We start from the raw sequence: 12,256 nt of genomic DNA, 5'->3' as shown, positions 1-12,256 counted from the left end.
ATTGCAGTAAAAGAAACAAAAGAGGCTGCATTATGTAATAAATGCCATCCAACTTTAGAAGGAACTGACTAAAGTAAAATATATATATATCACAACATATTCACAAATTTCCAATCACTCCTGTCCTCATTAAAGTACAAATATGCATTATGTTGAATCTATTTTTGTAACAGCCTTTTTATTTTATTTTTATTTTATTTTTTTGTTATTTTTTTGTTTTGTTTTGTTTTTGTTTTTGTATTTTAATAAATGACATGATTCCTTTCATAACAATTTTCAGATTAACATTTTTATGATATTTCACTTGATTAGCACAGTGGACACCTATACTAACATGAAATATAAAATCTGCTGTAAATTGTAAATAACTATCTACATTTTCTTATCTGTGAACGACATAAGAGATATCACAGTCTTTTTTTCCATATAACATACCAATAAGAATAGCTTTATTAATTCAAAAATAGCTCATTATTCATCAGCATTGTTAGAAGCAAATGTTTTAGTCACAAGAAAACTAATGGATTAAAAACATGAATCTGATTTCACTTATTAAACATTAAACGTACTGAGAATTTAGTAAAAAACAAAACTTCTACACTTCATCCTGATTTTAAAAATCTAAAAAGTTATTATAACAATGTGTTTACTCATCCTAAGATAATAATATCTAAACATACAGAATTAAGTAGCTGATATACGTAAGGGTTACAACATTAGACTACATGTGACTACTTATAAAGTAATCAATGACTATTTCTCTATAAAGATATATAGATATATACATATATACAAATATGCATATATATATACATAAATATATATATATATATATATATATATATATATATATATATATATATATATATATATATATATATATACATATATATACATACATATATATACATATTTATATATATATATATATACATATATATATATATATACACATACATACATACATACATACATACATACATACATACATACATACATACATACATACATACATACATACATACATACATACATACATACATGTGTGTGTATATATATATATATATTATATATATATATATATATATATATATATATATATATATATATACATATACATATATACATATACATATATCTAGGAGAGATCGAAATTCATTCTCTATGTATGCATGTGTATATATATATATATATATATATATATATATATATATATATATATATATATATATATATATATATATATATATATCACATAATATCTAGGAGAGAAGTTCGAGGTTCATTCTTTATCCTTTTTCTTGTTCTTAACAATGAATCAAGTGCTAAATGACACCAAGGCCTGGATAGACTTGAGTACATTTACATCATTAAATATTGTGCAAGGCTAGTACAAGGATAATCAATTCACTTGATGACCTCTAAACATTTGCCCCAATATTTAAATTTTGGAAAAAAAGAGATTACATGTGGCTATTTGGATGATTCCAATATAACAGTTGGTACACACTATCCTGTTCCTTTTACATGTACTGTATGTACTATGACCACTCTACAAAGATGACTGAACCTGCAATTTCATGTGAGTATGTACTGCACCACTAAGTGATCGTCTACTTTCCCTTGTGGATAACAATGGCCCTATAATAATGTGTTTCTCCCATTGTAAGTCAGTACTATGGCGAGTGACTTGTTCTGTAGATGAAATTGTTAATAGGTTACTGTATTAAAACACCTATATCATTTATAACACAACAAGGTCTTCCATAAAACCTTTTGGAAATACATGGAAATCAACAACTTAACCTTTCTGATGTGAAGGCCAAGTGTTTTTCATTATAAATATGACAAGAAGTACACTAGACTGCCTCAGTGATATATGTCTTAGACAGTCATATGCTCATATCACATTTTCATTCATTTGTGAAAACGTGTATGTTAATGCAAATACACGTCCAGAAAAATACTTAACATATAAAACATACCATATATAAAATCATCCTTTGATGTAGAATTTTGATAAAACAAATGGACAGAATATTATGAAAAAGGAACACTAACTGTCGCATAAACCTGCCAATTAAATAATATGCATTTAAGATCACTATATATCAAAGATATGTATGCATGTACCTTTCCCATTTTGACACATATCTGCAATAGTACTATTCATTTTAACATTACTACCTTACTAATAACAATGGAAAGGTTTCTTCCATTTTTTCTAAAAACAGTACATCATTACAATTAACAAATTAAGAATACAAGGAAACTATTACCTCTATGCTCACTTATCTCAAACATTATTTCTAAAACGTAGTAGACATAAAATCCCTAATCATTAGTTGGATCAATAATCATTAGTTGGATTATTCAAAGCAAAAGCATTACAAAACATGAATATGAACTGAGTTTTGAATTAAATCCATCACGGTGAACACTAGATACTGCATCTTTTTCTTTTACAATATTAGTACAGGGTGTCTTATGCTATTTGTTAATTCTGAGAGGGAGGGGGAGAATGGTTTACTTTATGAGACAGATCATTGCTTTGTCATCCACAAGAAATGCATTAAGTGAGAACGAAAATTAACACAAAAATTAAGAAGGGAGAAACTAACCATTGAGACAAGTTAGCGTTCTTTTACTCGCTCACTCATACTCAAACTCATATTTTCTCTCTCTCTCTCTCTCTCTCTCTCTCTCTCTCTCTCTCTCTCTCTCTCTCTCTCTCTCTCTCTCTCTCTCTCTCTCTCTCTCTCTCTCTCTCTCTCTCTCTCTCTCTCTCTCTCTCTCTCTCTCTCTCTCTCTCTCTCTCCTGATCCCATTCTCAGAGTAAGTAGATCCTCCTCCCTCCCTTATTGTTACTCGCGCCTTACACCCTGTATTCAGGCAGTAGTCAGGTGTCCGAATGGTAAGACTTGTAGGTGTGCGACCGCCGTTTGTGGCCCAGTGTGCAGAAGAGGAGCATGGAGGCGATCATCCCGAAGAGCTGTTGAGAGAGAAAGATTGAGTAATGTGGACCTTTAAATGATAATATTACTGAGACGATGATATAATGATAATAACAATAACAATAATAATAATAATAGTAATAATAATAATAACGATAATAATGATAATGATAAACATCATCATCATTATCATCATACGTGTGTGTGTGTGTGTGTGTGTGTGTGTGTGTGTGTGTGTGTGTGTGTGTGTGTGTGTGTGTGTGTGTGTGTGTGTGTGTGTGTGTGTGTGTGTGTGTGTGTGTGTGTGTGTGTGTGTGTGTGTGTGTCTAATAATGAGTTTCAGAAAAGACATCGCTGTGGTGAGGGAAGGGAGAAGGGGAAAATTTGAATAAAATAGGCAGTAAACCTTAAATCTGTCACGTGGAAGATAAGATGTAAAAAAAATGAGTACTAAATGTTCATACCCAAAATTAAGATAAACCAGGTAATGGCCGCTGCTCTCTCTCTCTCTCTCTCTCACTCTCACTCTCACTCTCACTCTCACTCTCACTCTCACTCTCACTCTCACTCTCACTCTCACTCTCACTCTCACTCTCACTCTCACTCTCACTCTCACTCTCACTCTCACTCTCACTCTCACTCTCACTCTCCATCTCCATCTCCATCTCCATCTCCATCTCCATCTCCATCTCCATCTCCATCTCCATCTCCATCTCCATCTCCCTCTCCCTCTCCCTCTCCCTCTCTCTCCTTTTTTTCTTTTTTTCTGTTTTACAAACCTGCACAAAAGCAAATATGAGACCGATGACGCCAACGAGGTGTAGTCTCTCGATGAACCACATCTTCACCTGCATGTAACACCCGGCTCTGAACCAGTGTTCCTCCTCCTCTGATTTTCCGCAGTCTGCAATGAATATATGAATATTTATAGATTGATAAAATTTAGCTGCGTCAGGGTCAATATTTACGTTGTGTTGATAAAATTCAGTTGTCAAGGTTGGTATTGTGATTATTTGTTTGAATAACGTTTATGTTTTTATGAAGAAAAAATTTCCTTAATTTAATAACGTTTAATTCTTATGAGAAAAAATATGTTTCTAATTTACATTTAACAAAGTTCAATATGTATGAAAAAATGTCTTTAATTTAGTAACGTTTAATTCTTATGAGAAAAAAAAAATGTTTCTAATTTACTTTTAACAAAGTTCAATATGCTTACAGTTTTCCCTTCATTCAAGTACATTATTAGTTTTATCATTATGTTCAGAATGACTTATATAATCAGATTTCAGAAATCGCGTAAGAAATAATCGAAGTTTTACATTTTATTCGCCATTTGCTAAACTCATTTGCACAATCTTTTTTTCAAGCGACATTTGCAATCTATTATTCATGGTACACTGTGTATGTGTGTGCGAACGCTCTAAATACTCAGCAAGGTTTCGCATCCAATATATATGCAAATTTGATTACTTTAATTGTATCACAGAAGACCTTTGAAGTTTCTTTTTTTCGCTACTGAAGAAAAAAATCATTTTGTCATACTTTGCATTAAAAATCAATCTAATTTACATCTAAACTCAACTTCAGAAGTAAATTTGATGCATTTTGAGAGACAAGAGAAGCCCTGAAACAATTATTATAACTGTTATCATAGACCTTTTCAGTTATTTTCTTCGCTACTGATTCTTTTATAACCCTTTAAATGATAATATTAATGAGACGATGATGTTAACGATAATAATAATAATAACAATAATAATAAAAATAATAATAATAATTATTATTATTATTATTATCATTATTATTATTATTATTATTATTATAACAATAATGATAATGATAAACATCATCATCATACTCATCATCATCATACTCAGCATTATCATCATAATAATATCAATAAAAATGATAACAATAATTAAAACAAAAACAATAACAGTAACAATGACAACAATAACAAAAACAATTCACATCCAAACACCAACTTAAGAGCCAAAGTTGAAATGCATTCATAAAAGACAAAATAAGCTCTGACACGCACCCAAGTCATCAGTGTATTTGGATATACAGCAGGATCGCGGGACCCACTCCTCATGGGGCCAAGCGGCGATGTTGAACCAGTCCCTGGGGCCCTCGACGCCACAGCACTGCAAGGTCCAAGTGGAAGATTAAGGTAAGGGAGAGGGAAAGAGGAGGTAGGGAAGTGGTAGGTTGTTAAGGTAAGGGGGAGGAAGGTAGGTTGTTAAGGTAAGGGGAAGGAAGGGAGGTGGTAGGTTGTTAAGGTAAGGGGGAAGGGAGGTGGTAGGTTGTTAAGGTAAGGGGAAGGGAGGTGGTAGGTTGCTAAGGTAAGGGGGAGGAAGGAAGGTTGTTAAGGTAAGGGGAAGGGAGGTGAATGGTCGTTGAGGTAAAGGGAAGGGATGTGGAAGGTTCTTAAGGTAAGGGGAAGGGAGGTGAATAGTTGTTAAGGTAAGGGGGAGGATGGGAGGTAATTCAAAGGGAGAAGGGGTGAATTACTTGGGTTCATAGGGTTGATTTTCTAATGGTTATAGCCTGAGAGGGTGTCGAGGGATCTGAATGAACTAAGGGAGTAGCAACTGTTGGTAATTATAATAGGATTAAAATAATGATGTAAAAAATGTCCATTGATAGCATAATAGCGATGGGATTACAACCCTTAATGATATCCATGGAGGTACAGAAATTACACACCCATGCACACAATAACACGGAGGCCTAACCATCCCCTACAAACTCCACCCCTCCGTGCCTACCCCAACCCACCCCATCCCAACCCATTGTACCCATCCGACCGTCCCTAATCCAACCCACCCCAACCTATACCAAACCAACCCACCACATCGCCCCCATCTCAACCCACCCCAACCCATCCTATCCTAACCCACTATACCTACCCCACCGTACCCAGTACACCCTAATCCATCCCAACCCACGCCAACCCACACCACCGCACCCAATACACACCAACCCACCCCATTCCAACCCACCCCAACCTATTCTATCCCAACTTACCCCATCCCAACTCACCCCATCGCCCCCATCTCAACCCAACCCACTATACCCATCCCATCCCAACCCACTGTACCCCCCCCACCGTCCTCACCCCACCGTCCTCACCCCACTCCAACCCATGCCAACCCACCCCACCGTACCCACTCCAACCCATGCCAACCCACCCCACCGTACCCACTCCAACCCATGCCAACCCACCCCACCGTACCCACTCCAACCCATGCCAACCCACCCCACCGTACCCACTCCAACCCATGCCAACCCACCCCACCGTACCCACTCCAACCCATGCCAACCCACCCCACCGTACCCACTCCAACCCATGCCAACCCACCCCACCGTACCCACTCCAACCCACCCCGCCGTCCTCACCCCAACCCAACTCACCCCACCGCCCCCATCCCATCCCAACCCACTATACCCACCCTAACCCATCCCACTCCACCCCACCGCCCCCACCCCACCCCAACCCACCTCGAACTGCGTCTGCAAATGGTTCCACGTAATGGCCACAGCATTGTCCGCCGTCTCGTTAAAGGAGCGTCTTATCCCGGCCTGCAGCTCGGCAATGAGGGTGGTGGAGACCTCGGCTCTGAAGGCAAAGGCGAGCGTCCCCGCCACCAGCTGGAGGGAGAACACCACCACCACCAGGCTGAAGTACTGCGGGAGAGAGAAGGGGAGGGTGAGAGCGAGGGAGCTGGGTCGTGTGATCCGAGTGGGTATAACTGTGTGAGGAGTAATCGAAATGATAATGGTTGTGAGGATGATAGTTATGGTAGTTGTATTTGTAGTATTGATAGCAGTAATATTGAAAATAATAATTATTATTATTGATAACACTATCATTATAATCATTATCACTATCAGTATCATTAATCTACCATTAATATTCTCATCACCATTATCATTTTTATTTTATCTATTACTATCATTACTACTATTATCATTATTATCATTATTATCATTATTATTATTATTATCATTATTATCATTAATATTATTATAACCATTATAATTATCAGTACTATTTCACTAACAATAGTGATGAACAATAATATGTATTATCAAAGTTCTCTGCATAGAAAAAGATCGACACACACACACACTCACACACTCACACACACCCAAAACCCCTACAGACACGCCCCTTCCCCCCCACAGACACGCCCCCTTCCCGCCCACAGACACGCCACTTATCCCCCCCCACAAACACACACACAGACACGCCCCCCACCACACACACACAGACACGCCCCCCACCACACACACACAGACACGCCCCCTTGCCCCACACAGACACGCCCCCCCCCCCCCACACACACACAGAGACACGCCTCTTCCCCCCCTCACCCCACCCCACCCCCACAGACACGCCCCCCACCACACACACACAGACACGCCCCCCCCCACACACACACAGAGACACGCCTCTTCCCCCCCCCCCACCCCACCCCACTCCCCAGAGACACGCCCCCTATCCCCCTCGCACCCGCCTCACCGTGATGAGCATGCAGCGGCTCTGGAACCAGGACCCACAGCACCCGCAGAAGGCCAGGATGAAGGTGATGACCCCGGCGGCGAGGCAGAGGGAGTCAGCTGAGATGGCGGAGTACTGGTGCAGGAGGGACGCATACCCGCCGTAGGCCAAGCGGAGCCAGATGCCCGCGCCCAGCATGGAGCAGCCCACGATCTGGAAAGGGGAGAGGAGGGGTCGTTAGGTGGGGAGGGAAGGAGGGAGGGAGTCGGTCGATAGTGGAGGGAGGGAAGATATAGGTGGTGGGGGTGGGGAAGGGGGGGGAGCATTAGGTGGGGGAGGGAGGGAGGGAAGATGAAGGTGGTGGGGGTCGGGATGGGGGGGAGGGGAGGAAGGGATGAAGTAGGTGGGGGTGGGGGGGGGCGTTAGGTGGGGGAGGGAAGATAAAGGTAAAGGGGGTGGGGAGGGAGGGAAGATGCAGGTGGTGGGGGTGGGGAGATAATGATCGCGGGGTTGCCCGTGATGATGATGAGGGGGTAGGTAATGATGATAATACTGTTGATAAAAGTGGTGATGATGATAATTATGATGATGGTAATGATAATAATAACTATACCAATAATGATCATAATCCCTGTAATTAACAAGACCAAAATAATTAGGAGAAAAAAAAATAAATAACTGATAACCCCCCCCCCCCCAAAAAAAATAATAATAATAATAATAAATAAAATAAAAGCCAAAAAAAAAATTGATATTTTGTACCCTCATAGCTACACACATCAGTACTTCTCGGTTCGCTCTGAGACTCATGACCAAGACACTCCATCAATCTCTTGCACATTCATGAATCTGACTTTATAAACAGCTCGCCAGCCATCATGGTATAATCGGCCTCTCATAAATAAGGAATCATAAATTAATTCGCCAAAATTAACGTGATTGTGTGGGTGTATTTTTTTCTTTTTCTTCTTCTTTTTCTTTTTCTTTTTCTTTTTCTTTTTCTTGTTCTTTTTCTTCTTTTTTTTTTCTTTTTCTCTTCCCTTTTCTTTTCTTTTCTTTTCTTTTCTTTTCTTTTTCTTTTTCTTTTTCTTTTCCTTTTTTTTTTTCTTCTTCTTCTTCTTCTTCTTCTTCTCCTTCTTCTTCTCCTTCTCCTTCTCCTCCTTCTCCTTCTCCTTCTCCTTCTCCTTCTCCTTCTCCTTCTCCTTCTCCTTCTCCTTCTCCTTCTCCTTCTTCTTCTTCTTTACCGGTCTTCGAAATTCTCGTAAAATCGATATTCAAAAATTGCCTAAGATGTATCGCCTATCGTTCTGTAAATAACTAATCAATTTATTTAATTCGTATAATTAAACTGAGTGTACATTGTGCCTTGAATTATTTGACATATTTCCACAATATCATAATTACATCATAATTATCTATCCATCTATGTATGTATCCATTTATCTATTTCTATGTATATATCTATATAACTATCTATTTATCTATCTATATGTCATTCCATCTATCTACATCTATCTATTTATCTATCTATCTATATGTCATTCTATCTATCTATCTATGTCATTCTAGCTATGTATCTATATCTATCTATATCTATCCATCTATATCTATCAATCTATATGTCATTCTATCTATGTATCTATATCTATCTATCTATACCTATCCATCTATATCTAGTTATCTATATCTATCTATCTGTATCTATATATCTATATCTTTATATATACACATATATATTATTCCTTTTTTTAATATAAATCGATTGCTACAATCTTACTCTTACACAACTTCGCGCAGTAGTCTAGACACTTTCTTCAAAAACCTGACAGTTTAATGGGACATGTTTGTGTCGTCTCCTTCCCCATTAGATTGTTTGTTTGTTTGTGTGTGTGTGTGTGTGTGTGTGTTGTGTGTGTGTGTGTGTGTGTGTGTGTGTGTGTGTGTGTGTGTGTGTGTGTGTGTGTGTGTGCGTGTGTGGGTGTGGGTGTGGGTGTGGGTGTGGGTGTGGGTGGGTGTGTGGGTGTGGGTGTGGGTGTGGGTGTGGGTGTGGGTGTGGGTGTGTGCGTTGTGTGCGTGCGTGTGCGTTGCGTGCTTGCGTGTACGTTAAAACTAGAGCTCTACATCTACATCCCACACCGTGTCTCGAACTCTGCTCTCCTCAACGTTTCATCTCCACAGGCTTTCTTCACCGTTTCCTGGTCTTCCGTCTTAACTAGGTATAACGACCGAATGGCGCTGTTTGATACGACCCTCATCGCAATGCCGGGGTAGTTCCCATGCATGCGTTGTCGTGAGCAAACCGAAGCAGATGGGGAACTGTCATTTGTTTAAGACAAACCAAATGTATATCTAGTTTACCATCAACGGGTATTCGGATTCGCATTTTTCTTTTTTTCACTGTATTTCTCTCTCTTTCTCTCTCTCTCTGTATGTGTGTATGTATACATACTTATAAAATCATATATATACACACACATATATATATATAATCATATATATATACATACATATATATATAAATATATATATTTAATATATATATATATATATATATATATATATATATATATATATATACTTATATGTGTGTGTGTATGTGTTTGTGTGTGTGCATATATATATATATATATATATATATATATATATATATATATATATATATATATATATATACATACACATAGTCTCCTACACACATGTACACGTATATACATTGGATTAGCGTAGTCATGACTGTCCATCAATTTCCTGATTTAGCGTCACTCTTTATGGCTGAAGCAGATGTCACGCCAAGTTACTTAATAAAAAAAGAAATGAAAAAATAAATAAAAATAAAAGTTTGTACGGTTTATAAAATACCTAAATCATGCGGACTTTCTCTAATACATCAAGTCACCTTCACCTAATCTGAAATGTCATTAGTTAAAAAAAAAGTGGAATCACATGTTGGAAATGTTGTTCATTATTCATCTCTGTCATCTCAGTTCAAGGTGTCATGGGCCGTCACTCGCGTCGTCTCGTCATTAGTGTCATGACTAACTTGTCATCAGCGTCGTCAGAAATTAGTGTCATATGGGCCTCCCTGTCTTATGAATGGTTTACTACTGTCACGAGTATATAAATGTCGAATAGTATTTTATATATAGGCTGTTTTTAATTTTTTTCTTTTTTCTTTTTTCTTTTTTTCTTTTTTGGTTTCTAATTCATGAATAGGCCTTTGTTAGAAATAGTTGCTTGACCTTGTTCTTTTTTTCTATCTTTATCTTCATTTCTATTCTTCCCCTTCTACAAGTACTAATAAATATTCTTCCTCCTCATTCTCCTCTACCTCATCTTCATCATCAGCATTATCTTTATCATCATCTTCTTCTTCTTCTTCTTCTTCCTCTTCTTCCTCCTCTTCCTCTTCCTCTTCATCCTCCTCCTCTTCCTCCTCCTCTTCCTCCACCTCCTCCTCCCCCTTCATCCTCCTCCTCCCCCTACATCCTCCTCCTCCTCCTCCTCCATCTTCTTCTTCTTCCTCTTTGTCTTCTTCCTCATCATCATCATCATCATCATCCCCATCCTTATCCTCCTCCTCCTCCTCCTCCTCCTCCTTCCCATTTTAACTACAACTACTCTCCCTCCCTGCCTTCCTCCTCTTTCTTCTTTCCTCCTTCTTCCCCTCCTTACTTCCCCCACCTCACCCAACTCCTTAATTCTCAACAACACACTCGAGTTTATTTTTCTATCTCTCTTCTACTTTTGTGTTTAAAGCAACAACAAATAAGTATATGAAGCCAAACTTACGAAATATCTCTCTTTCCATATTTCTATCTGTGTTGTAGCTATCTGTCTCTGTCTCTGTTTATCAGTTTTTCTATCTATGCGTTTTTCCGTTTATCAGTCCTTCTAACTCTCATTTTTTCTGTTTATATGGTATCTATATGTCTGTTTGTTTGTCTATCATTCAGTCTACCTGTCTATCTCTCTGCCTTTTTATCCATATATTTTTCTATCTACCTACCTAACTACCTATTTATCTATCTCTCTATATCTCTATCTATCTATTTCTATCTATCTATCTATCTATCTATCTACTTACATCTATCTATATCTACCTATCTATCTATCTGTCTGTCTGTCTATCTGCCTGTCCGTCTGACTATCTATCTATCTACCAATCTATCTATCCTTCTATCTATCTATCTATATTCCTATCTAAATATATTAACAACTCCCTCCCTCTTGCGTTCAAACTAAATAATGAAAATACAAAACACAAAGAAAATAAAAGAAGATTATCCTACGCCACAAATAGCCCAGACCTGGAGGCGAGAAAGTGCTATAACATGCAGAGGTTTTGTTTATTTGTCATGTCACATTAGCCTCTACTGACTCTGCCTCGCGCCGCCGGGCCGATGCCAAGCACAGTTTATTTGTTTACTTCAGGTGGGTGGGGTGGGGTGGGGTGGGTTGGGGGTGGGAAGGGGTGGGGTAGGGGGGTGGGATGGGGTGGGGCGGGAGATGGAGGTGGTACGTGGGTTGGGTGGGTAGGGTAGGTGAGGGGGGTGGTACGTGGGTGGGGTGGGTTGGGTGAGGGTGAGGGATGGGGGTGGTAGGTGGGTTGGGTGGGGGTGGGCAGGGTGGGTCGGTGCACGGATTGGGTGTGTGGGGTGGTACATGGGTGGGGTGGGTAGGATGGTAGTTTAGGGTGTATGGATATGATATAGTGATATGGTGGGTTGCGGTGGGTGGGTGGGGTGAGTTATGGCGTTGTGGTGGGTCGGTGGGCGGAGTGGGCGGGTGGGTG

The 12,256-nt window shown here is 38.9% G+C and overlaps 1 protein-coding gene across 2 annotated transcripts in view; it reads right to left on the bottom strand.

The window, feature by feature from the left end:
* Nucleotides 1–1,242: 1,242 nt before the first annotated feature.
* The window catches only part of LOC113810773 (tetraspanin-9), a 97,836-nt gene continuing 86,822 nt past the window's right edge, over nucleotides 1,243–12,256 (bottom strand). For both annotated transcript variants that reach the window (XM_070114515.1, XM_027362418.2), the window contains exons 4-8: nucleotides 7,486–7,677; nucleotides 6,462–6,647; nucleotides 4,999–5,104; nucleotides 3,734–3,858; nucleotides 1,243–2,992 (exon numbers count right to left, since the gene is read on the bottom strand). In XM_070114515.1, coding sequence (XP_069970616.1) covers nucleotides 2,900–2,992; nucleotides 3,734–3,858; nucleotides 4,999–5,104; nucleotides 6,462–6,647; nucleotides 7,486–7,677 — 702 coding nt within the window. In that variant the 3' untranslated portion in view covers nucleotides 1,243–2,899. The remainder of the gene's footprint in view (nucleotides 2,993–3,733; nucleotides 3,859–4,998; nucleotides 5,105–6,461; nucleotides 6,648–7,485; nucleotides 7,678–12,256) is intronic.

This window comes from Penaeus vannamei, chromosome 36, assembly GCF_042767895.1.
Source record: "Penaeus vannamei isolate JL-2024 chromosome 36, ASM4276789v1, whole genome shotgun sequence".
Lineage (NCBI taxonomy): Eukaryota > Metazoa > Arthropoda > Malacostraca > Decapoda > Penaeidae > Penaeus > Penaeus vannamei.
This window is presented reverse-complemented; position numbering and strand designations above follow the sequence as displayed.